The sequence below is a fragment of the Nerophis lumbriciformis genome, linkage group LG04 (genome assembly GCF_033978685.3).
Source record: "Nerophis lumbriciformis linkage group LG04, RoL_Nlum_v2.1, whole genome shotgun sequence".
Classification (NCBI taxonomy): domain Eukaryota; kingdom Metazoa; phylum Chordata; class Actinopteri; order Syngnathiformes; family Syngnathidae; genus Nerophis; species Nerophis lumbriciformis.
Genome location: NC_084551.2, coordinates 38,290,609 through 38,318,035, shown reverse-complemented (window position 1 = coordinate 38,318,035; position 27,427 = coordinate 38,290,609). Strand labels below are relative to the sequence as shown.

Sequence of the window (27,427 nt, the reverse complement as noted above, 5' to 3'; positions counted from 1 at the left end):
AGGAGAAAATATGCTTATTAAAACTCATTATTGCTGATATATTGTAAGCACAACACAGTGTATTACGTGTGACGTTTCTACGCTCTGTTTGCTTGCACACCGAACCTGGTTCTTCTCATGTTGCACCAATTTAGAGCGTGTGAAGTGTGTTTAATCACACCGGCTGAGGGAGTGTGTTACACTATGCTGAACACTTTATTCTAATTTTGTGTGAGTGCCCTTGAGAGGAAGGCTGATTTAGGCAATGAGACACACCCAGAGACGAGCACCGCTTCAGGGATGCTCCATTTGGAGGCAGAAGAAATGATTGCTTCTGTTTATCAAAACAATGTGTGCCATCGGGGGATATTAGTCTATTTTTTGACACGTTTCGGCGAAACATACAGTAAGCACTTTCAAATCTCAGGAAAAATAGATATTTATATCCTGGAAAGGCCTGCATGTTGGCTTACCTTATTTTGCTCACTATTGCATAGTCCAGCTGTTTCAAATATTTGTAATGTCGTCACATAAAAGTGCAACACTTATCAACATTACTCATCAAAAATGTTGCTGAAAGTATTTTTTTCTTTCCATAAACTAATCTTCCGAGTTCACCTCGGTTGAAGCCAGAGGTCACAGGTTGGTAGCCTTGATCCCGCCCGTCTCCTCCTCCGACGATTGGGTCCGCTCCCAGCCCTGTCGAATGCGGGTGAGCGTGCGATCCACACACGGCAGCAGGATGAGCATTTTGAGCACGAGCACCACCGAGGGCACCACCAGACACAGCATGTAGCCTGGCGGTGTGTACCACTTGTACGTGGAGAGGCGCAGGAATTTATTCCAGCCGTAAATGTAACCGTGAGCAGTGCATATGAACAGGGTCACGTGGCCCAGTTTGGACTGTGGAGGATAAAAAAAAAAGATGCATTCTCATCAGAAAAGTGGGTACAGCAAAATTAATTCAATACTACTTAGATATACTTAAGTACCGTATTTTTCGGACTATAAGTCGCTCCAGAGTATAAGTCGCTCCGGAGTATAAGTCGCTCCGGAGTATAAGTCGCTCCGGAGTATAAGTCGCTCCGGAGTATAAGTCGCACCGGCCGAAAATGCATAATAAAGAAGGAAAAAACATATATAAGTCGCACTGGAGTATAAGTCGCATTTTTTGGGGAAATTTATTTGATAAAACCCAACACCAAGAATAGACATTTGAAAGGCAATATAAAATAAATAAAGAATAGTGAACAACAGGCTGAATAAGTGTACGTTATATGACGCATAAATAACCAACTGAGAACGTGCCTGGTATGTTAACGTAACATATGGTAAGAGTCATTCAAATAATTATAACATTTAGAACATGCTATACGTTCATCAAACAATCTGTCACTCCTAATTGCTAAATCCCATGAAATCTTATACGTCTAGTCCAGTGGTTCTTAACCTGGGTTCGATCGAACCCTAGGGGTTCGGTGAGTCGGCATCATGGTTCGGCGGAGCCTCCGCCACGGAGGTAAAGACACATACGACTTATCGTGTAAATATTAGTACATTGTTTGATTGCTTTGCTTAATCCATTCCATAATTTAATTCCACATACTGATATACTGAAGGTCTTAAGTGTTGTACTTGCATACAAATGTTTTAAATTACATTTCTCCCTAAGATTATATTTCTCCTCTTTTTTTGAGAAGAATTGTTGTATATTCTTGGGTAGCAGGGTATAGTTTGCTTTGTGTATAATTTTAGCTGTTTGCAAATTCACTATGTCGTAGAATTTCAGTATCTTTGATTCAATAAATAAAGGATTTGTGTGTTCTCTATATCCAACAATATGTATTATTCTAACTGATCTTTTTTGTAACACCGTTAATGAATGAAGTGTACTTTTGTAATTATTTCCCCATATTTCTGCACAATAACTCAGATATGGTAACACTAGTGAGCAGTAGAGAATATGAAGTGATTTTTTGTCTAGAACATGTTATTCATTATTGACGTGTTTCTTGCTACTTTATGTTGTATATTTTTTACGTGAGATTTCCAGTTCAATTTATCATCAATCATTATACCTAGAAATTTGGTTTCATTTACTCTTTCAATTTCTATTCCGTCTATTTGTATTTGTGTTTGACTTTCTCTTCTACTGTTACCAAATAGCATTATTTTAGTTTTACTGAGATTCAACGATAGTCTGTTTTTGTCAAACCATCTTTTTAATTTGTTAATTTCTTCTGTTATTATTTGTAGTATCTTCTGTGTGTTCTCTCCTGAACAAAACGCTGTTGTATCATCCGCAAATAATACTAACTTTAAATCTTTTGTAACTTTACAAATGTCATTTATATATAGATTGAATAATTTAGGTCCTAGTATTGATCCCTGAGGTACACCACAGGATATATTTAGCGTTGCAGAGGTGTGTTCGCCTACCTTCACGTATTGTTTCCTGTTCATTAGATAACTTCTTACGGTACATTAAGCATATGTTTCTTAATGCAAGTTTGTCCTTAAATAAAATAGTGAACATACAAGACAACTTGTCTTTTAATAGTAAGTAAGCAAACAAAGACTCCTAATTTAGCTGCTGACATATGCAGTAACCAGTGACGTGCGGTGAGGTTGATGGCTGGTGAGGCACTGACTTCATCACAGTCAGATTTACAAACATATGAACCCTAAAGAGTGTCTTATTCACCATTTGATTGGCAGCAGTTAACGGGTTATGTTTAAAAGCTCATACCAGCATTGTTCCCTGCTTGGCACTCAGCATCAAGGGTTGGAATTGGGGGTTAAATCACCAAAAATGATTCCCGGGCGCGGCGCCGCTGCTGCCCACTGCTCCCCTCACCTCCCAGGGGTTGAACAAGGGGATGGGTCAAATGCAGACGACAAATTTCATTACACCTAGTGTGTGTGTGACAATCATTGGTACTTTAACTTAACTTTAACTTTACACATACAAACTGTAGCACACAATAAAGCACATTTAATAAAAAAAACGTTATTATGGTCTTACCTTTACTTATAAATGAAGTCCACAACTAAAGCCCTCACTTGAACTTTCCACGTGCACGATTGAATCTATTTAAAAAAGTGTAACCGAGGGTTTATAAATGTCGCCTATACTGTATGAAACTACAAAATAACAAACATGGAGGCTCCAGTTTACACGAGGACCACTTTATTTACCTTATTTCAAAAACCTACGCTCCACTCCGTGTCATCACTTCCGCTCTTAGCGCCTTCAAAATAAGAGCTCAAGGCATATACTGTATAACAGCGCATAACAGGAACTTAACATCACAAAGAGAAAATCCCATGAAAATAGGTTACAAAAGTTATTTAATAAGAAGTCAAAAAGTGAAAAAACAATAATGTTCGTGTTGGAGGAGTTGTGAATTAGGTACACCTGCAGTCTGCAGGTGTACCTATTGTTGTGGCCCTGCAGTCATTCACAACTCCTCCAACACGAACATTATTGTTTTTGCACTTTTTGGCTTCTTATGAAATAACTTTTTTAAATAGATTCAATCTTGCACGTGGAAAGTTTAAGTGTAGGCTTTAGTTGATATAACAATTCTACGGCGGGGGTGCAGGAGGCGGGATTACTGGAGCCTAAGCCAGTGCGTCTTTTGCAGCAGTTTTATGATCGCTCAGCACAAGAAATACGTCACACATACAGTTGTTGACAAAATACACTGTACATTATATACCTCAGCTAACTAAACTATGGAAATGTATAATATAGTTCATATAGCAATACGGTCTCACTGCACAGCAGGCCAGCAGTTAGCCGAGTCCGGAATCCATGTTGAGGCACTGAGTGACGTGCCTCAACTGGCTGCTGTTCACCGCACCGTCTCTTCTCAGTATTTGAACGGCAAATGTGAACATTCAGCGATTTTGAATACAAATAATCTAAAACTGGTGAAGTTAAATGGAAAATAACTTTATAGTATAACCACTGGATACATATAACAATTTAATTAATTTTTTTTCTTTTTACATTTTTTTTCTTTCCATGATGGCAGGTGAGGCCCTACCTCACCTGCCTCTAGTGACTGCACGTCACTGGCAGTAACATATTGTGTAATTTTCCATTCTATTATTTTGTCAACATTATTAAGGACAAGGTCATTTTCAGAGGCGGTATAGTACCGAATATGATTCATTAGTATCGCGGTACTATACTAATACCGGTATACCGTACAACCCTAGTTGCTATGTAGTTAATTATTCATTTCAATAGCACACGTTTGTACGGAAATTGCAACGGCATGAAGCCCTTTTTAGAACAATTCCACAAACCTTTTAAAGCGATCGCTGTCAGAGAAATGTGAACTAAAATACATCAACAGACCCAACAAGAACGGAGGAGACGTAGCGGTGTACGTGATGGAGAACCTGAACTACAAAGTGGTAAAAAAAACATGTAAATTGCTATTGATAACATCTCAGAATGCATTACCAGTGATGGAAAAGCTACTTGGAAAATGTAGTTACAAGTTACTCTTGATTAAGGCCATGTCCACACGAACATGGATACTTAATAAACACATACCTATCTCTGCGTTTCGGCCTCTTTCCCACTCGCAGACACATAATTTTGTCTTTAAAAATGCAGACTTTTGCAAACGCTGGCCAACGTGTAGAGTTTCAAAACTCTCCGCTTAGCGTATGTGTGTACACCATACTTGCCAACCTTGAGACCTCCGAATTCGGGAGATGGGGGGGGGTTAGGGGGGCGGGTTTGAGGTGCAGGCAGCATACCCCTTCCCCTTCGAGCTTTTCTGGATGAAATTAAATTATTTTTTCCAATCATTTTGGAACTTGCTAGTGTATTTTTTCTTCTTACTCGTCGTCGCCATGTCTCTTCTTCGTTCTTCTGCTTCGTCTCCTTCTTGTTGTGTGTGCAGTTGTGCACTAAGCTCCAAAAGCCGTAGATGTTATTGTAGCATCCCGGAAAAGTTAGTGCTGCAAGGGATTCTGGGTATTTGTTCTGTTGTGTTTATGTTGTGTTAAGGTGCGGATGTTCTCCCGAAATGTGTTTGTCATTCTTGTTTGGCGTGGGTTCACAGTGTGGCGCATATTTGTAACAGTGTTAAAGTAGTTTATACGGCCACCCTCAGTGTGACCTGTATGGCTGTTGACCAAGTATGCTTTGCGTTATCTTTAAACCAGTTAAGAAATCATACAACTTGTCAGCATTACTTGAAATCTTCGAGGTAAGACCATTGTTAAACCCATCCAACGCTACATTATTATGTGACTGGGCCGGTACGCTGTTTATATGGAGGAAAAGTGGACGCCTGGACAGCATGTGGCTGTTAAGGGGTGAAGGTTTCAGGTGAGAGAGGACGTTAGAGGCAGTGTCTTTAAGGCACGGCCCCAATATTGTTGCCCGGGTGGAAATCGGGAGAAATTCGGGAGAATGATTTCCCCGGGAGATTTTCGGGAGGGGCACTGAAATTCGGGAGTCTCCCGGGAAAATTGGGAGGGTTGGCAAGTATGGTGTACACGGCACCAATGCAGACTTGTGATGACATCACGGTTGTGCGCTGTCATTTCCAAAGCTCAACAACCCTGCCTTGCTGGCTTTAAACACATTACACGATGACTTACTGTATGTTTGAATGCAAACATGCTGCTATTTTTACTCAACATTAATAAAAAAGACACATCAAAATGAACTTTGCGACACTCCCGGCGGCGCTATTGACAGTCAGCTCTTTTGGATTCGCTGTCGAACCTCCACCTGATGGGACGACTTTGACTAGCAAGACTGTTTGTTCTGTGTCATAAGAAAGGTGCAACATTATTTTCGTTAAAATGTAACCTTGAATGCATGTTCAAAATAAAGTAAAACCATGACCATAGCCAGAGTTTTGTCCCTCGAGAGGACGTTTGCTAGATATTGGGAAGGACCAACCTCAACAAGAAGAACACATGCATAAACCTTTAAGCATAACATATGTCACATAGCGAAATTTGCTTTGGACTAACGTGATGTGTTTTCGTAGAAGGATCGAACAACTCTCCCGCTGACTTCATGAATAGAAATAGTCACATTAAGTTTAATTGTGAAAAAAAAAAATCTCTTCTTCCCAGCTGTAGCAGAATAATTGGTGGTGTGGCCCATGTGTCCTTTGCTGTTTGGTTATTGTTAATCACTTAGTCATGTGCGTCCTTACACCACGCTCCTGCACAGCAAGCAAATATAATTGCAGTACAGTTGTGTCCTAAGATGATCATAATGATATTATTTTATTCACCAATGCAAGTCAAGTAAAAAACAAACACACTTGCATGATGGATATTAAAATCCGAAACATCCTCTTGTTGGCAAACGTGATCACGACAATGATCTATGCAAATCCACCTCACTCATGTTGTTTCTTTTCTCCTCTTCTCAAAGGATCAATTATTTTGACCTCTCTCAAGGAGCCACTTCCTCGGTATCGCTCCATCTGTGCACATGACCTTTACCTGTGACCTGTATTAGCAGGGGGTGGGTGTGGGGATTTTACCTGCTATCATAATTCAGTTTAATGAATAACTTAACATTTCAAATGCAGAGCTAAAAGTAGCCAAGGCATTCACTGTGCGTGCCCGTGTTCAGGAGTTAGTTAACTAGGCTCTGGGGAGCAAAGACCCCATGATGCATTGCTTTTACAGCACTTTCATAACTCTGATAAGAAAAACTTGGAAGTTTAATTGTAGATGATCAAAAAGGCTATTAAAAGAGAATTTGCTGATAGTAAGCGTAAGATAAGAACAATAGCACTGGGTTGCACGTCATGACTAAAAAAACTTCTCTTTTTTTCATTTTATATTTTAGTCCTACTGAATGGTCTCTTATCTAAAAAAATTAAACATCGTCACTTTTATCTCTGCCTCTTTCTGATGCTTGTCACAGTCATAGTTATAACATCTGATTAATTAAGCTTCAGGACACTCATGACAATTATTTTACTACAACAAATTCAAATACTATTATAAACATACTTGAGACAGTTTTGTATTCAGATTTCAAAGTTAGTTCAAACATTATTATAACATTATTATTTTTTCTGTCTTTATTTTATCTTAATAGTGTATTAAGATATACACACACACACACACACACACAAGAAAAAAATGAAAAATAAGTATTTACATATGGTTAGTATTTACATATTAATAAGACACCAATCATAAAATTGAGAAATACATTTTTAAATTGTATAAAAAACTGACTTAAAAACAAACATTATTTGTATTTAGTCCGAAAATAACACACCAAAATAACTAAACACATAATAACACATATCTAGATACAGTATATGCATATTTTGCACAGCCTCTTTTTGTTGTTATTCCTTGGGAATACAGGCAAATAACTATATTCTTAAATGATAATAAATGTTTTAATATATAGTACTATACATTTTTATCAGTCGATTTTTAAACTCATGGATGCCGATAAACAAATACATAAAAAAAAAAAAACAACAACATTATACTTACAACAACATCGAAAAAATATTTTTGTCATTTCTAACACTGTTCATTTTGGCAAATACTGTGTTAAGCACAACGGGTAACTGAATATGGTTCCTGAAAGGTTAAAAACTTAAAAAATAAACCAAAAAAGCCAAACGAGTACCAATTCTCAAGCCACCTAGAAAAAAACCTGTATTTAAAATAAATTAAATGCTAAACTGCTTATGTCATGGTCAGTTTTTAAGCTTGTATTATGAACAGAGAATGACTGGTTCCTATTGAATAATTTCATGTATTTCCACATTTGGTAAAGAACAGGGGTCGGCAAACCGCTGCTCTTTTGCATCCCTGTTGTGACTATTTGCAGAGCTAATATGTATATTTTTAAACATCACAGTGGGGGAAATGTGAATTTTCTAAAATATTTTTTAATTTTCTGGTGAAAATGTACTGGCTGAGTGATTGGATGAGCGCTAAGAAAGACTCGGGAAGGGAAAGCGTGTGTTTGTGTGTGCAGACATAGTCTTCTTGAGTGTGCGACAATGAATACATCAATCTGTGAAAACAAAATATGTGCAAATGTGCTCTGACCTGAATGAAGTTGAACTCTCTCCAGCTGAGTGAGCCTCCAACAGAGGGCAGCGACGTCAGGCCAAGCAGGACATACAGAAAGAAACCAAGGATGCCAAGTGCGTAGAATGAGTCAGTTCCCCATGCTTCTGTGTTATCAAAGTCAAACGGGGTAGTTTTGTTGTTCTTCATCTGCAAAGAGAGAAGCTCTTAACTAGAATATACAGTACCTCTTGTAAATGTATTGATCAGCTGCTAAAACAAGTACCTCGTCCACCACACGAGAGATGAGTTTATGCCTGACAGCGTAGCGAATCGGAATGACGAACGTATGGATTGCATGGAGAAAGGCAAACCCCAGCGCAATCAGGCCCATCTGCTTCCTGCACAGCATCCAACGGTCCAGCCAGTTAGGGAAACGCCTGCATGAAGAAGTTAGTTTTGGTTTTAGCCACGCACATCCTGCGGCATGTTTAGTGGACTTTAAAATGATTACCTGTACTTTGTGCCTCTGTATAGCTGAAAGAAGGCGGCGATAACACCAGGCAGGTAGCATAAGGACAACATGACAAGTGAAACGATCGGGAAAACCTAAAAGATTAAATGAAACACTATTAGAGTAAAGGGGACTTACAGGTGACTGTAAGAAGTTAGGTTAAACTTGTGTGGTTAAATTTAGTAGAAACTAGACACCATTGACAACATCTAAATATTGTTGATTGAGAAAACGTAATATGTTGCACAATTCCTGGTAAGGATCCTGGTAACTATCAAAAATCTAAAACATTCTGATCAACTATTTACAGTATTGAGATATGCCTGTTTTGATGAAAAGTATATACAATATAGACCACGATATCACCATTCTACCAGATGACAAGGGAACATGCACTGTCATCCTCAACAGTACAAGGAAAAGCTGATTGCTGAGGAGGGATTCAACTACTGAACACACAAGGATATCATTGACTCTATTCAGAAGCTAGAGAAAGAGGAAGGAATCGGCCACCAAATGTACTATCACCTGTACCCAAGAGAAGCAACATCTTGCATTGATGGTCTTCTGGAAATTTACAAGAAAGCAGCTCTGAAGAGCACTCAGGGTTATAGCCAGCAGCGATAACTTTGCCACAATTCTTACCCCACTGTTTGTCAACATCCCAAACCATATCCCCTACCTATCCACCGACTTTACCAACAAGGTCCAGAACTTGAGACTTGCTGAAGATGAAGCCTTGATGTGGTCATGGAACGACTGAAACAAGACTACAGTCTTCAGGAGAGAACCAACCTTACTCTCCAGACTAGGTATGTGACCTAATTCAATGTTTCCTTAGCACCACTTACCGGTACTTTTAACTTTACAAGAAAATCATGGCTGTGGAAGTACCAAGTCCAGCCACTGGTTCATACTGTTGACAACACATGGGTTAAGACAAAAACCTGCGAGGTAGATTCACCTGGGAAGACATCAAATAAGACACATTGCCTTTTTTAGAGTGCCAGGTGCAGGCATAGAAGCCCCACACAGACCAGTACCTCTTCTTTGACTCTTATCAAAGCCCTCGCGGATAGAGTAAAAAAATATTCTCACCACTGACAAGGAAGACAGACAAAGCAGATATAGACAGGAAGGCTCTTTTTTGAAGGTATCCTAACTGGGCCTTTGTCAAATCTGCAAGGACAAGAAAGGCCATAACTCTCCACCCTGAGGTGAAATATGGTGGTCCCATGTGTAGTATACCAATGCATTTTAAACCTATACAGTCAGACAAAAGCTGGTTCACCCCAAAGACAAAATTCCTCGAAGCAAACAAAGCAATGTTGTCTGGATATGAACTCTACATTGGAATGACCAAACAACTCTTACACAAATGCATGGCACAGGCACAGGAGCCGTTTCTTCGGATACAGAGTCATCCATTTATTTTCATCTTGAAGAGAAGGAACATTACTTTGAATGTCCAAATTTTGAATAAAGAGGACTGCTGCTTTTAAAGATGTGTGAAAAAAGACATCTATGTACTAGAGGCCCTTGCTAAAGAGGAGAAAGCTTATGTCATCACCTGTCGTCTGTTTGTAGCAGTGTCCTGACATCCCTCCCCAAGAGATTGCCTTGTTCCATTGGAGAAAGGACCACTAATGAGATGTTTTGCCTCTAAACAGATCAATGGCTCATTGCCATGCAGAACGGTCGTTACCCAAGCAAATCTAAATCCCACACCTAAAACGTAGAACTGAAGAAGACTTGTGGATGAATGGTGGAACGTTTTCAAAAAGCAATAAGGGTCCAGTTGCCTCGGTTTGATTATTGCTGATTAGTAAACATGTTAACTGTCAAAAGCATACTAGCTAAACTGAACAAATCAACATCAAAAATCATAAGGACATGTTCATACAGACATTTTCGATATAAATGGATGGCAAAATATTTACCTTGTTAGCTAGGGACACCATGATTCTGTAGGAGATGTCTTTCCCTTGCTCCACATAGGTGTAGATGACATCTCTGATGAGCAGATAGAAATAGAAGAAAGCGGTGAGGCTGACAGCAATTCGGAGGGGCAGTCTCCACTCTGGGAACAGCCGCAGGGGGAAGTCCTCTAGGTCTCTGGCTGCAGAGAGAGAACCTCTGTCCAAAACCGTGAGACCCATCTTGGTGGCCACCTCTGCTATGGCCTGTTTTGCTTCTGCACTATTTCCACACAGGTAGACCTAGATGGAGTTATTGTACATTACACTATTATGATATGATTTTAGAAAGGTTTATAGAACAGACTTACAAAAAATGGCTTAACTTTTAATCATTAACCCATTTTGAAAAAAAAATTCTTAAAGGTGATATATGCATTTTTTTCACAGAGTAAAACAGTTCTTTGATGTCTTAAGGTACATTGCAGGTTTATCTCAAATTGTGATGAGAAACCTTTTCTCATCACAATTTGAACACGGCACCAATGCAGATTGCCGCGGTAACACCACGGATCTACAGAAAAGGCGGCCGGGTCCTCCACCCTCCACTCCGCATCAACCGCAGTGCTCTTATGTAGCTCCTTGATGAGCCTGTGATGCTTCCGTGTTTAATGCTGCCACATCTGTGTTGTTACCGTGTTTACATTGTGATGATCCAGAGGGAAAATGTGAGTGGCCGGTTATGTCGATGTTAACACAGTATTAGGACGGATCTTGCGGTGCAAACACAGAGGCTGTCTTTCTTATACACAGTGAAAGGCGTTTTGAACATGGTGCCCCGCAGTTCTCAGGGTTAATGGCAGAGGCGTGACGGTTGACCAGGTTTTATGTTCGGTGCTAACACAGTCTTTGGTGCAGCATGGTGAATTGCTAAACTGCCATTTAAACCGGTAATGTGTGAACACCTTCTTAAATAACATGTCTGTAATATGTATTGCTCTCTCTCTTTGTGACAACAACTACAGCACTATTAAAACACCCATGCTCAGAAAAGCCAGTTTTGGAGTTTGTGAGTGTTCTGTTCAAACAAGCCATGTCACCCACCTTAAGCAGTCAGAAGCAAGCGGGAAACTCTCACTACACAACGCATGTTTCACTCACAAAATTAAGAAGCAGATTATCCCTGAAGTCCAGACATTACAAACTTAAACTTTGGAACAACATAGCTTTCCCAACAGGAAACTGATGAACTTTGCAGCTCTACTCAACTGTGACATGATGATAGGTCTTTGTCGTTTCTTGCGAGGGAAAAAAATGACGGCTCTTTACCAAAGTAGTTGCAAAAGACATTTTCTTACATAGGCTGCTCACAAAAACAATGACTTGGTTGTGTAATTTTATACTTTACGGTTGGTATAGACCAGGAGTCGGCAACCTTTACCAGTCAAAGAGCCATTTTGACCAGTTTCACAAATTAAAGATAACAATGGGAGCCACAACATTTTTTTTAAAATTTAAAACGAAATAACACTGCACTAAAAGTATTTTTTTTACTTTGTGCTATGTATAAACCAGGGGTCTCAGACACGCTGCCCATACCTTAATATGGAATTTGAATGCTGGTGCGGCACGCGGGTTTTATATGAATGGCACTTGTCAGCGTCATGCGTGCCGTGATGGTACAGCATATAGCACCAACTACAACCAGCGTGCATGATCAACCACACGTTGTATGGGGCTTCCGCTTGCTCACATAGGTGACAGCAAGGCATACTTGGTCAACAACCACACAGGTTACACTGACGGTGGCGGTATGAACAAAACTAAACTTTAACACTCTTACTAATAATGCGCCACACTGTGAACCCACACCAAACAAGAATGACAAACACATTTTGGGAGAACATCTGCACCATAACACAACATAAACACAACAGGACAAATACCCAGAATCCCATGCAGCCCTAACTCTTCCGGGTTACATTATACACCCCACGCTACCAAACCCCGCCCACCTCAACCGACGCACAGAGAGGGGTGGGGGTGGGGGGGGGGGGTGATGTGTGAGGGAGCAGGGTTGGGGTGGGGGCGGGGTTTGGTGGTAGCAGGGGTGTATAATGTAGCCCGGAAGAGTCAGGGCTGCATGGGATTCTGGGTATTTGTTCTGTTGTGTTTATGTTGTGTTAAGGTGCAGATGTTCTCCCGAAATGTGTTTGTCATTCTTGTTTGGTTTTGGTTCAAAGTGTGGCGCATTATTAGTAAGAGTGTTAAAGTTGTTTTATATGGTCACCGTCAGTGTAACCTGTGTGGCTGTTGACCAAGTATGCCTTGCTGTCACGTACTTGTGCAAGCAGAAGCCGCATACTGCATAACAAGGGTTTGGGCTGGCACACTGTTAATACAGATTGTAGAGGGCGCCAGATGCTGTACCATCATGGTACGCCTTTATTATAACTGTAAGGGTGAAAATCGAAGAATATCCATCCCGGGAGTTTTCTGCGAGAGGCATTGAAATCTGGAAGTCTCCCGGGAAAATCGGGGGTCACAAGAAAGCTGCCGAGCCACATCAGACTGATCAAAGAGCCGCGGGTTGCCGACCCCTGGTATAGACTCTAAAAACCTAAATACTGTATGCTCAGGGCATTCAACCGATTACAACTGGACTGTTAGGTTTGTCTTAGAAGAAGTGTGGCCTCTCATCCATGTCAAGCTGAAAATACAATGACCTGGATGAATGAGAACATGCATAGAAAAAATACTGTATGCCTACCTAAGTTTTAAAAACTTAGATTTTCCATAGAATGTTTTCCTAATGTGTTGAAATGCCAATCTAAGTCTATGAGCATAAAATTATGAAGCCTACACTACTTGGATGAGAGGCGAAACGTCTTCTTGGACAAACCTGAACAGTCCAGTTGTGTTCGATTGAATGCCCTGAGAATACAATAACTTGGATGAATGAGAACATCCATAAACATTAACATAAATAGTTTTTCACAAATGTCAATTCTTCACCCAACGGCTATAAATGTGTATAAACGGGCTAATACATTACAAAATTGGATCTAAAAGTCTCCTCTTCTGTTGTTTCACACAAACCAAGTAAAAATAGAAGTGTTTTCATCATGTTGCACTCAAACGTTTTGATGAACTTGTTTGGCTGTTGCTGATCATTAAAAGATGGCAGTTAGATGAGTCATAAGTGCATGACAGCTTCATGTGCAGGAATATTTTTGGAGTTTTTTTTTCCTTCACGTTGGAGAAGTGCAAAGCAGGTGATACAGTACAGTACACGCGCCACTCAATCACTAATCCCATTTCTAGAGCTCACCTTATTACTGAAGCTTATTAGCACTCTTGCTGCCCGGTGATAAGACGATTAAGATGTTGGGAGATGAAAGGGGAAAGTTTGTGTGTGTGTGTGTGTGTGTGTGTGTGTGTGTGTGTGTGTGTGTGTGTGTGTGTGTGTGTGTGTGTGTGTGTGTGTGTGTGTGTGTGTATCTAAAAGAGATGGAGGTTTCAGCGAGCTGGTGGCGGATGGAGGGAGAGGCCTACAGTTTGACAGGCGAGTCAACTGAGCAGTTTTCCCCCAGGTGTGTGTAAGTGGACCGGGCAGCCAGCCATGTCTCCTTACATTACGGAAACATAACAGCAGGGGACAGCCGACAGACTAAATCTCCATCTGAATGTAAAGTGAGAGCGAAAGAATAAGAGAGAGAAGCGAGAGAGAGAGAGAGAGAGAGAGAGAGAGAGAGAGAGAGAGAGAGAGAGAGAGAGAGCGCAAGCAGTACTCTGGGTCCCATCACACTGCTGGTCACGGAATTGCCGGTGTTCTTACAAACAAGAGGCTGGTATTGTTTCAAATGTATCATGTAGCATGTTTAGGTTGTTTTTGAAAACTATAAGCCCTTTAATATCAATAATTTGCAGTAGCTGAAAAAAAGTCAGTACAGCCTTACAGTACATTTTAGCAACTGAAACAAATCGGTTGAAAACTATAGAAATAAAACTCAGAGGTGTTAGGGCAAAGGCTATTTAACTGGTGGAATGACATCATACTGTAGTTCTTTTCAAAACTTGGGGGACAAACATTTTTGCAGCGAATTCTTCAGAAGAATGGAGTACTCCTGTATAACTTGGACCATTGTAAACATATTAGCAGATATTTGCATTGGAATTTAACCTTGCTAGCAAACATTGAACACTGGGGCCCAAACTTGTGGTTGACATATCTAAGACGTTCCTCAAGGCACCCTTTTAAGTCCTGTCCTTTTTGCAAGTTCCATTTTTTTCGTAATGGGATTTATGTAATCAAGGTGTTGCTGTAGCTTGTTTACTTTTGATGCAGTCATGAGTTGTTTTTAAGCTTCTTTAGTTATACTAGTGGTGTTCCTCAAGGTTCCATTTTAGGGCCTCTCTTTTTCATCATTTAGGCTTTCAACCGGTGCCTTGTGAATTCAGTTAAAACAACTTCTGAGAGTCCTACATTTTTGCAGAAGATTCTTAAAACATTAGAGTGCCGTCAAAGAGATGATCTTTTACTAGCTTTTTTGCATGAGGTCTCTGGCTCTCAACGAGGGCGGACACATTCTTCTCCCTCGCCCTATCTCTCCTGCTTTGATCCTTCATCTTGTCTTGCCTTAACTTTGTAAGCGCCTTTCTCTTAGCGCTGTTCTCTGAAATCTGAAATCTAAAACATGAAATTAATAAACTGGTCTTTCAACTCACTTAACAAGATCTTATGAAGTTTTAAAAGCTGCGTGCTGCTTCAGGACTCTTGAAGTAGAGTGTCATGTCCCTGGCAGGAGAGTGTCATGTCCCGGGCAGCTCTTTCCATCAAAGATATTGAACATATCTATTTGGAACTGTGATAACAGTTTATCTGCTGAGTGGACTGAGCGTTGCCATGGTCTATGGACAAATTCGGAAAACAATGGCAACTGTTCAAGGAGCCCAAAGGTTGCCCGTCGTGATGGATTTGGCTAGAGCTGTGCATGGACACTCAAACTTTGGCGATCTCGAAATTGAATTGCAAATTGGATAAGATCTCAGATCTCAAAATTGCGTTCCAAACTGGACAACAAGAGCAGACAAACCAGTGAAATGTGATTGCTCACCCTATCCAAAACAATCTACAATTCGGCTTCCTCTGCAATGGCCTTGGTAAGACCATGCTAAAAAAAAAACAGCGAGACCATTGCAATGAAAGACAGCCTGAAAATCAATTCACCCTTCTTCAAACACACCTGGGAAGATGACTGCTCCGGGACAGGACGCCGAGCTGAGCGACCTCCAAGCTTATAGACATGGACTACTACACAGATTCACACACATACACCCCCCGCATTATTTCGCCGCGTCTACCTTTTTTACCCTTTTTTGCTTTATATTTGGTCATAACTCATGTTCTTTTTAAAATATTTTTATTTCAAGTTATTTTTAATAGCTACGATACACTGGGAGCCTTTTTTAGTCCATTAGGGTAGTGGCAGGATACAAACGTCTTCAGGAAGTTAAAAGTGTATAAAAAACGGACTTCACAACAGTCAAAGCCTTGTGAGAAAAACTTGACCAAAATTGTATGTCCAATCGAATTCCAAACATGAAGTAAAACAAAGTGACTTTTTATTCTACAAAATCAAAGCCTGAAATTAGAAACAGGAACAATGCATCAAATTAGTTGAATTACTAATCATATTTATATAAAGGCCTGCTCATTACAATTTTATACAAGATATACAATATACAATCTCTCTGGAGAAATATCTCTCTTCATTAGTTTGGGGTCCTTGCTTAGAAAATGTTAAAACACAAACAAAACAGAATGTTGGGCAAAACATGGTTAATGTCTGCCTCAGTCACATGGAAATCCATAACAATCATATAAAACACTGACAGTAAAAATTAATTAAAAAATTACGTGCAGAGGGACAAGCGCTAGAAAATGGATGGATGGATGGATGGATGGATTTCCCAACTATTGGGGCTGTGTCATGTGCACTTTGTCGGGTCTTCGCCATGATGAGGGTGAGTCTACGCGCTAAAAGGCTGAATGTAGTCTATGCGCTAAAAGGCTGAATGAATGATTGTGTGAGTGTGTTGTATTTAATGTAAAAGAATGTATTTGTTCCTTCAGGACCTGTTGGGCAATTTCATTGGTCTGATATAACAAAGCAAAATGTTTTGGCGGCATGAGAAGCTTGTGAACTAAGTAAAATCCATAAATTAGCCACAGCATTAAAAAAAGTGCAGGGTTTAAATAGAAATAAAACATTTGTGTCTTCTAGTCCAAAAATTACAGCACATAGGATAACGTAGTCCGTCCAATCCATCCTTCCATACTGGCATACTATCATACAGTTTTATGATGGAAGTTCGACACTGAAATTCATTGTTTAATTTTGAGGAAAAGCAAACAAGGTCAAACAGGATCCCGAAATAAATTGTTTTAGTCTTCAGATGGTCCACTGTATTGAAATATATACATATTTCTAAATTAATTGTGTTAGGTACACATGTAGTCATGGAGGGATTCTACTTTTCAGTTATTTTCATTAAAAATAGAGCACTGCAGTGGTACGAGCATGCAGAATAATGTGTGTAAGTGTGTTTGTGCGTATGTGCATGTGCCTGTGTGTGTGTGTGTGTGTGTGTGTGTGTGTGTGTGTGTGTGTGTGTGTGTGTGTGTGTGTGTGTGTGTGTGTGTGTGTGTGTGTGTGTGCGGTTAGGGTGAGGGTGTGTATTGTTTATATTGAGAAATATTTGAGGCAGATTCAGGTTTGGTCTCCAGAGGTTCCCCACATGTTTGTGTTTCCCTTTGTAGCGGCGCAGTGGAAGCTCCAATAAACACTGGTCTTTCAACTTTGTAACATCACAAAGTGCATTAGCTTGTGTGTTCTTACAAGTACTGCCCTCATTTTTCTCACATCAGTATGAAAACATGGAAAAATCAATAACGTGCAACACATAACACCTATAACTTGTTTCACCTATTAGTGATTGACTTATATGCAGGATTTTAGGTCCTAAAGATAAGAGATGATATTGGAACACAGCAACAATTTAATATGATGTTCTATCTTCCAAGGGGCTCTGTTACAATGCCCTTGGTAGCATTGTGTTATTGCCACTTTGATTCTGCTCACATCTTTTTACTGTTTTCCCCTTTCTCCCCTCTCACCTGTTTTCCTGTCAGAAGACCATTCTGCAGAGCCCAGGCAGACAGAGTGTTCAGGCCTTTCACCACAGTGGCTCCAGGGACCAGTCTGGCGAACACATAGCAAAGACTTTAGCTGACATTTTTTAACACTTCTCTCAAAAGAAGAGAAGGGGGCAACAATAGAACTTGAGGGGTCTGAATGTCACAAATCAATGTCTCCACTTCAACTAAATCTACAGTCAGTGAGCTGTCCTGCCCCCAGAGGAGTGGGTTTTAGTTTCTTTAGGATTCATTGGGCACCTTTTGATGTCCCCCGTTCTAAAGCAGCCGTTCAGAACACTTCCTTTCTAATTAACAATGAGCTGATTAATATAACTGTGCTGGAGCAAGGGGTGAAGTGTCTTGCCAAAGGACACAACGGACGTGACTAGGATGGTAGAAGGTGGGGATTGAACCCCAGTAACCAGCAACCCTCCGATTGCTGGCACGGCCACTCTACCAACTTCGCCACGAATTCGCTTTACTGTTATATCTGGTTGTCTTACACTTCTGAGTCGGATTTGTAAGTATGCATTTATTTCAGTTTTTTCTCAGTGTGTTGACATTGTCAGGAAGTAGTCTATCGGAATTGATTTGAATCTTTAGTTGAGCCACACCAAAATTAACAAATTTGAGGTGTTGAAAAATCTCCAATGCTAATCAGCAGCGTGCGTATGGCATATTCAATATAAATTAGCATGGAGCTAGTGCAATTTGAAAAATTGAGCCTTACTTTTGAGTGATTTCTTTCAGGCTAAGTGTTCGAGCCCGTGCCGAGTCTTATGTGCATCGGTATCCGGTAGTACAGACGAAATTCGGTTGGTACTATGGAAGTTCAGAGTTTGGTAGCCATCCCTACACTGTATGTTGCATTCCTGTACTTTCCGACTGCTTTTCTATCTTTCTCCAGTATCTGGATGCGGGATGAAGGTTGAAGCTTGGGGCACACGTGTTGGCAATGACTAGTTCATTATAATAGCTGATTGCACTCACCTGATGTTGCCATTGTTTTGTGTTTTATCTTCCTGTGCTTATATTAAATACTTTGTTTGTACGCACAACTCCACCCCTTCTGCTCCCGGGGTCTGCTACAAGAACGCAACAGAAAGAACCAGGCAGACGGATGGACACATCTTAAGCGGACTGTCTCAAGGGGGTCCTCCATAACCATTCACTACGCCTACACCAAGCTTGGCGCCACTCTTTCTAGTCCTCCCGCCAAGATGTTAAGATGGAGGCTTTAGAAGCTCAGTTTTCTGCAGTACTCACTACGCCCAATCCAGCTCACCACCAGCGCATCACCAACTCGCTGATTCCTGCCCTTTGCTGTCTCGCCCTGAACGCTTTTCTGGAGACTCTGGCAATGTCCATCCATTTCTCATCTAGTGTCAGCTGCACTTTGAACCTCAGCCAGCAGCGTTCCAATCTGAACGTGTCAGCATGGCTTTCACTACCTCCCACTTGTTTAGAAGAGCAGCAGCATGGACCACGTCAGAATGAAGTTGACAGTCAACGCTCTGCGGCTCTTTTTCTGCATTTTCAAAGGCAATGGAAAATATCTTCCAGCTGACTCCACCAGGAATGGAGGCTGCTCGGGCTCTCCTACGGCTGCAACAGGGGCACCGAAGGGTCTCTGATTACGCCGTTAAATTCCGGACACTGACAGTCGAAAGTGACTGAAACCCTACTGCCCTCTTTCTGCATGCCACCTTGGATTCAATCGGACTATGTTTCTTCTGGCGCAGCGTTTTTGGTGGCCCTCCATGAGGACCAACGTCAAGGACTTTGTTGCGGCCTGCGCCATCTGTGCACGCAGTAAGCCATCACACCAGACTCCTTATTCAATACCGCTTATGGTTTTCAACCGCCTGCATTTCTATCATTGGAGTCGGAGTCTGCCGTGCTGTCTGTTGCCGCCCACCTGCTTCGGGCTTGCCTGGCCTGTCGCAATACCAGAGCTGTACTGTCCCTCACCTTTGAGTACAATCAGAGACTGGCTAATCGTCACCAAGTTCCTGCACCCGAGTACAAGCCACGGGAATATGCACAGATTCACGCAAACGCCAGCCCAGATTCCCGCCAACTTTCTACTCACTATATGTTTTGTTACTTTGTATTTTTGTTGTGGCCTGATTCCCTTCATCTTCCTCTTAGCCAGTATTTTTGTTTGCTACTTTGTCTACCTGATTTTTTGTGGCTTTTCCCATTAGTGCCATTGATTTATGTTCTACCTTCCTGTGCTTATATCAAATATTTAGTTTGTACGCACAACTCAGCCTCTTCTGCTTCTGGGGTCTATACATCTATATATATATAAAGAAACATCATCATCCACGCAAAAAACTCCATTCTCATCCACAACAGTACACCATGGCAAAAAAAGAACAATGCAACATTTGACGTCACTATGGGAAGTTTTGACGGAGCAGAAACGTGTGAACTCGTTGGGAGTTTCCTCCTCTCCCAGCTCGCTAGCCTCAATCTGAACCTTGGTATTTACCGTGATGGCGGACTGGCAGTGTGTCGCGCCTCGCCAAGGAGCAGCGAGAATACCAAGAAGCGCATATGCCAAATTTTCAAAGAGAACGGCCTACGGATCACGATTGAAGCCAACAAGCAAACCGTCAACTCCCTTGACGTCACTTTCAACCTGAGAAATAACAGCTACCAACCATTCACGAAACCCAACACAACACTCCAATACGTGCACCATGACAGCAACCACCCACCCACCACCACGAAAAGAATACCTACCGGAATCAATAAAAGGCTATCGATGCTGTCATCTAGCAAAGCTGAATTTGACCAAGCAACCCCCCCGTACCAAAAAGCCCTTGATGAAAGCGGATACAATTTCACCCTCACCTATGAACCCACGCCAGGAAACCAGCCAAAAAAGAACAGAAAACGAAACGACATCATCTGGTACAACCCCCCATACAGCAAAAACGTCTCAACTAACATTGGACACAAATTCCTCAATCTGATTGACAAACACTTTCCCAAAGACAACACCCTAAGAAAAGTATTCAACAAGAACAACATTAAATTGAGCTACAGCTGCATGAACAATATACGACAAATCATCTCAAACCACAACAAAACAATTGCAAATGAGCCGTCGGCCCCCAGACAGAGCGACTCCAAAGGCTGTAACTGTCGAAAGAAACCTGATTGCCCTCTCAACGGGGGGTGCTTACAAACATCAGTTGTCTACCAATCTAAGGTAATACGCAAGGACATTAACACATCCGACACATATGTAGGATTAACCGAGGGAGAATTCAAAACCAGATGGAACAATCACAAGGCTTCTTTCAGGAACAAAAACCTGCGAAATACCACAGAACTCAGCAAACACATTTGGGACCTCAAAGACAATAATGTTGAATATTCAATAACATGGCAAATTCTTGCATCCAGCACACCTTACAATAGTGGTAATAAAAGATGCAACCTATGCTTGAAAGAGAAACTGTTTATTATTTACCGTCCAGACCTGTCATCCCTCAACAAGCGCAGCGAAATTGTCACAGCATGCCGCCATAGACGGAAACACCTCCTAGGTAACACATGAGCCAATCACCACGCCCCTAGGCCAGCCTGTACCCACCTACTCTGTGCCCTATATAAACCATGGTATGCGAATGCTCCCATTAAAACCTCCTGACGATTGAGGGTACCCCCCCTCATGAAACAGGCCTGTAGAGGTGAAATAGTCTTGTGATTTTTTTTCCCACACATACATATATTGCGCTCTACTACGGTATCGAGCACTATTTTTTGGATAACCTTATTAAGACATATATACATACATATATATATATATATATATATATATATATATATATAGGGTTAGGGTTATATATATATATATAGTGACTGAAAATTCTTGTGATTTACAAGAACAAAATATGTGCTTTAGGGAAAAAAAGTCAATAAATAAAGTCAATGTTAATCAAAAAAATATAAAATAAAAAAAGGCAATATTAATCAAAAGTCAAAAAAATAAAGTCAATATTATGCTCAGTAAACCATGAGTATGAAGTTTAATGGGACACTTCATGAAAAAAAACTACGGACTACAACTAAACTGCATTTATGTTATTATGGGCATTTAAATATTTAATTTTTACGTAATGAAATGGAAAACTTTTCTTTGGAAGACTGTGGCTGTTTAAAATCACATTACAGTATTACTTTGCTTTGCTTTTCATTAAGAGCCTAACAACCTTTTTTTCGAATTGTGGAATATAGTACTGTATAATATAGTATGTATAGTATTGCCATATAATTGAAACGACTGGGTCGCATCGTGATGCGGGTGTGGTTCTCCCAAGGATGCAGACGGCTTCGGACACAGCTTGCAGGTAGGAAAATGATTTATTTTAAATATAAATCATATGATGAATAAACAAAAGACATGCACGTAGCACAAAAGGCAAAACAAAAGGACTAGCGTGGGAGCTAGCAGGAAAAAATAGCATAGCATGAAATCTAAGTAGTCGTTAACAGTTGTATGGGAACAAACTAGGAAGCCAGACCGAGTGAGGCCAGGCCAAAGACTAAATAGCCCTCTGATTAGCGCCCGGACAACAGGTGCACGTCCCGGACACTAACCAGAGGCAGGTGTATACAATCTGCCATCATGGCAACAGAAATAAACGAAACTCAAGGTGCTGAAAACACATGTGACTCAAACATAAACAAACTATGATCCGGGCAGCGGATCGTAACAATAATATTTAAAATAAATATGACGAAGAATCACATAGAAAACCAAGTCTTCACATACACTTCCAATTATTCCACTTGGCTATTTGGTCAACTATAAAGTTTGGTGGCTCAGTTTAAGTCACAGGTTCTTAATCTCTTTGACCTTGGCGCCCAACTTTTTTACTACCCAGGGGAGTGGTGCCCATTCAAATATTAACACTGAATTTGTAATCTTACTTTTGATTTTAATCATATTCATTAACTATATCTAACCTAATTACAGTTTAACAGGATAAATCTTGTCAAATGATATGAAAGTATGTGTTAAACACAAAGTTTATTATAAAGGTTTAGGTCAGACCAATTACAACAATAAATACCAATCAAATATACTGCAAAAAGTGACTCAAAAAAGAGGTAAAATACATCCATCCATTTTCTAACGCTTGTCCCTTTTGGGGTCGCGGGGGGTGCTGGAGCCTATCTCAGCTTTATTCGAGCGGAAGGCGGTGTACACCCTGGATAAGTCGCCACCACATCACAGAGGTAAAATACATATACATACAATTATGTAGTGCTAAAATAAATCTATTCTAACTAAATGAATAATAAATAATAATGTATATGTTACTTAAACATTATGTCAATGGAATTTAAGTGAAAATGAAAATACAGCTTCACCACTTTAGTCGTAATTTTGGCACTCGAGGAACTTATCTACATACTTGCCAACACTCCCGATTTTTCCGGGACACTCTCGAATTTCAGTGCCCCTCCCGAAAATCTCCCGGGGCAACCATTCTACCGAATTTCTCCCGATTTTCACCCGGACATCAATATTAAGGCCGTGCCGTGATGGCACTGCCTTTAGCGTGCGCTTTTTCACCATACAAACAGCGTGCCGGCCCAGTCACATGCTGTATGCGGCTTCTGCATACACAGGTCACACTGAGGGTGGCCGTATAAACAACTTTAACACTGTTACAAATATGCGCCACACTGTGAACCCACACCAAACAATGACAGACATTTCGGGAGAACATCCGCACCGTAACACAAGATAAACACAACAGAAAAATACCCAGAATCCCTTGCATCCCTAACTCTTCCGGGCTACAATATACACCCCCCGCTACCACCAAACCCCGCCCCCCCCCAACCCCGCCCACCTCATACCCCCCCCAATCTCCCGAATTCGAAGGTCTCAAGGTTGGCAAGTATGCTTATCTATGACTTTAGCTCCAGACTTCTGTTGGTAAAAAAGTGTATTACATCTGACTACCACTGCCGCCCATACAATCTACAGCTGACCAACAGATTATTTTTCCAGCCTTCGAGGAGGTGCAGACGTCCCAACAATGGGACCCTACCCTATGTTTAGGAAACAATGGTTTAAGTGATAAAAGAGACAAGTTAGAAGGGAAACTTCCATTCGACATTTGAAGACAATGATAAATATTTCTCAGGAACACTTCACTCATCTTTTTTCTTCATGAGAGTCTCTTACCTCTGCAAGTAGACAGCGTTGGCTTCTGGGTATATGTCTTTCTTCAGGTTGTTACTGAGGTCCACCAACACCTGCAATAAACAGGTGCAAGGATCAGACACAATTAAGACATCAAAACCTCTCTTTTACCTCGCAAGAACTCATAACAGACTCAGAAATTGACCAAACCCATGAGCATGCTTTGGCTAACAAAGTGGAAGTGAGCGCAAAAGCCCTACGTGGATGGTAGGAAGCATTAGTTGTATCAGAACTTGAAATATTTCTTCAGTAAAAGAAAACAAAATGTGACCAAAAAAATGCTCTTTTTGTGTGTAGTATTTTTAAACATTTAACCCCAATATTATCATTAGTCTCAATTCAGCTCTTAGAGGAACATTCTCACAACAATAGTTTTGTAGTTCTTAATATGACCCCTTTATTTACAAATGTTACAAATTATTCGTCATGGTACAATGTAACCTCTCATTGCACAATCGAGTGAGATCTAGTGCAAAAGCTGTATGAATAAGTATGTTATTTATATGTATATTTCTTTTATAATCATTACAATTTGACAATACTGTTTGAGCCTGATCTACAATAAAATTGTGTGTACTATTAGTGGGCGTGTTGCGGGTGATCTACTAAGACTGCATGTACAATTGATTGGTGCTGTCACAGTGGAAACACTCATTTCCTTCCACATTCATGATATCATGCTGTGGCGTTTTGCTATGTTTTGAAACAAACAGCAGAAAACTATAAAATGCATCATTTTTTCTTGGTATTATACAAGCAGTCCTGCAGTGCATCTGCAATGGAACCCACTTTTTAGCACACTGCTGGTGCGCTCCGGTAAATGCTGGCTTTAATTGCAAGAATGCGCAGGAATGATCGAGCGCAAGAAAATGCATATTGCGAGAAGTTTTTTTCATATGGTATGTTAATAATATCAATAATAATCTCTTATATTACCAAACTAATACTATACCAATAAAAACACCAGCATACACCAAAATGAATTAATTGAATGTGTTTCATTTAGCCCTAAAGTCACCCAATTAGCTATGCAATTCGAAAATGATATTGCTGAATAGACACTGTTTATTATTTTATTTATTTCTGACAGTCCAAATATGACACATACTGTAAACGTAGGAAGTTTTATTGTCTGTCTTTGCAGCGCGATTAAATCACAGCATTTAATGCATAACAGTGCCAGTTTGCACATACATATTTTAATGTGCCAAATAAAGACGCAAAACAGCAGCCTCAGACAATTTTATTCTTGATAAATCACAGTGTATGTGCTAAATTATTACATTTGCATTACCTCATCCCGGTATTGTGGCCGTTCTGATACAGCATACATTTTGGATATACATGAAGACAGACACTATAAATGGATTGCTGTCTCTATTTTGCTCTTTCTAGAGATGCAATCCTCTGCGCATTAGCTTATTAGATCAGCTTTGTTTGTCCTATAAAGTTTGCATGTGTTTTATTACTCGCAAACCTTTAGTAGATCAGCTCCTTTATTTTTTGGTGTGTTGTACTAAGGCAGGGGTCGGCAACCCAAAACGTTGAAAAAGCCATATTGGACCAAAAATACAAAAAAACAAATCTGTCTGGAGCCGCAAAAAATGAAAAGCTGTATACAAGTGTTACAATGAAAGCAACACATGACGTAAGTGTCTATATTAGCTACATTAGTGTACTTTCAAAATGACTATATGTCGCAGGCTGAAGCAAATCTCCGTTGACAGAAATGTTGAAATTCAATATTTATTCTACACGTTTTTACAACATTAGAAAACATTAGTAAATCAGAGGCTACTCAGGAGGTGAGATAACTCCTGGAAATTACTGTCTTTTAATGACCAAAGGTGTAGATGTGTCTAAGTTAAAGGAAATGGCAGGTTGTCTTCTTTTAATAGATGTATGATAATCTTTGCAAGCTAGGAAATGTTTGCTGTGGTCTGGAACAACATGGCACACAAACTACTATCTGAAATGCAGCCAATATTACATACAGATAATGTGTCATAAGACATGCAAAATTAAATAATATACAACGAGGTTAAAAGTAAAGGATATTAAAGGAGCTCAAATATACCTACAAATAAGGCATACTGATCCAATATATACAGCTAGCCTAAATAACATGCTAGCATTGGTTAGCTTGCAGTCATGCACTGACCAATATGCCTGATTAGCACTCCAACAAGTCGATAACATCAACAAAGTTCACATTTGTGCATTCACGCACAGTATAAAACGTTTGGTGGACAAAATGGGACGAAGAAGGAGTGGAAGGGTTTACTGTTGTGTCACAGTCCACACTATGGTGAGTTCAAGAACCACCGATATTAGTAGAACAAAACGATGTTCACCAAATGCTCTCATCAGAGAAGCATACACACACTTTAAACAGTGGGGTTTCTACAAATTGGGAAGGTGTGTGCCATATTTGTCCTCAAACAAAAAACATATTAAAACACAAAAAAATATTTTTCCCCATCTTTTTCAATTTTCAATCTTTTAAAAAAAAAAAGCTCCACGGAGCCACTAGGGCGGCACTAAAGAGCCGCATGCGGAGAGCCCCGTAAGCATATTAAAAACATATCTGGTGCACCGTGATGCAAAACAGAATGTATTGTTTAATGGATGTATCTGTGGCAGCTGAGTTATTTTGCAAAGGAATCGTTTATTTTTTACACATTAGTCTCTTACATAGACACACCTAATACTGTGGAATGTAGATTTTGCATCCTGAATGATTACAGTGAAAATGCTGCACACTAATCATAGTTGTTTGTGTACAATGAAAGTATGCTGTTCAGCCACTAACTCTGTAGTAGATGTATTGCACCATTAGAGACAACATCCATTTACCTTTCCTTTCAGATAAGTCGCCAGCGTCCCCATGAATGTGTAATGTTCTCTGTGAACACAAATGAAGATGAGTCGAGCCGCCTTGGCCGCCGCCTCATGGCTCATCACCTGCACGCCGCAAACAAGCGTGATTTACTTGCACAAACATCTATTATTGTTGATAGCTGCTAAGCACCCTCGTGCGTTTTACCTCAGCTCCTTCGGGCAAAGGGCCGCAGCTGTGAGGTCTGCGGCTGCCGTACACAACCCTGCAGCCCGTCTGCAGCAGGCGCAGACCCAGGGAGCGGCCCAAGTCCCCCGTCCCAAAGATGCACAGCGGCTCCTGTTCAAGTCTTCCTCTCAGGGGATGGAGGGTCACCTGCTCCGGCTTGGCCTCCTCTGATATACCACTCGTCACGGTCATGTTGATGATGCTTAGCTCAGTTCCCTCTTCTGTTGTTATAAAGCGCTGGAGTCTACTATCTGCCTCGCCTTCCTTGTCACGCAGTGTACACAAACATGTGACAACCAACCACGGTTGTGTATCATCGCTTGAAGATAAGATCAACCAAGGCAAGGTGTTTATTACACAGCTAATCTCTCCTCATGTGTATAAGAGTGTTTGTGAAGTCATTCCGTGTGACTCAGCACTTCACCCTTCAACCTGTGTGTGTGTTTATGTTTTTATTGATGATTACACA

General features: G+C 40.5%; 1 protein-coding gene across 1 annotated transcript; it reads right to left on the bottom strand.

Annotated features, from left to right (window-relative positions):
- Window positions 1-248: 248 nt before the first annotated feature.
- LOC133592988 (metalloreductase STEAP4-like) lies at window positions 249-27,150 on the bottom strand. Its single transcript, XM_061945677.2, has 9 exons — window positions 26,938-27,150; window positions 26,748-26,855; window positions 23,874-23,944; window positions 17,633-17,717; window positions 10,477-10,755; window positions 8,537-8,631; window positions 8,309-8,462; window positions 8,062-8,232; window positions 249-882 (listed from the first exon to the last, which is right to left on the bottom strand). Exons 1-9 carry the CDS (start codon window positions 27,148-27,150, stop codon window positions 616-618), a joined length of 1,443 nt encoding a protein of 480 aa, XP_061801661.1. The 3' UTR covers window positions 249-615.
- Between the last annotated feature and the right edge of the window lie 277 nt (window positions 27,151-27,427).

Bases quoted from the DNA above. Each gene is read 5' to 3' on its own strand.
- LOC133592988 (XM_061945677.2), bottom strand. From the start codon at position 27,150: ATGACCGTGACGAGTGGTATATCAGAGGAGGCCAAGCCGGAGCAGGTG. The intron at 8,233-8,308 runs GTACTTGTTTTA...CTCTCTTTGCAG, and splicing joins TCTCTCGTGTGGTGGACGAG to ATGAAGAACAACAAAACTAC. The intron at 883-8,061 runs GTCAGAGCACAT...TATCCTCCACAG, and splicing joins GAGAGTTCAACTTCATTCAG to TCCAAACTGGGCCACGTGAC.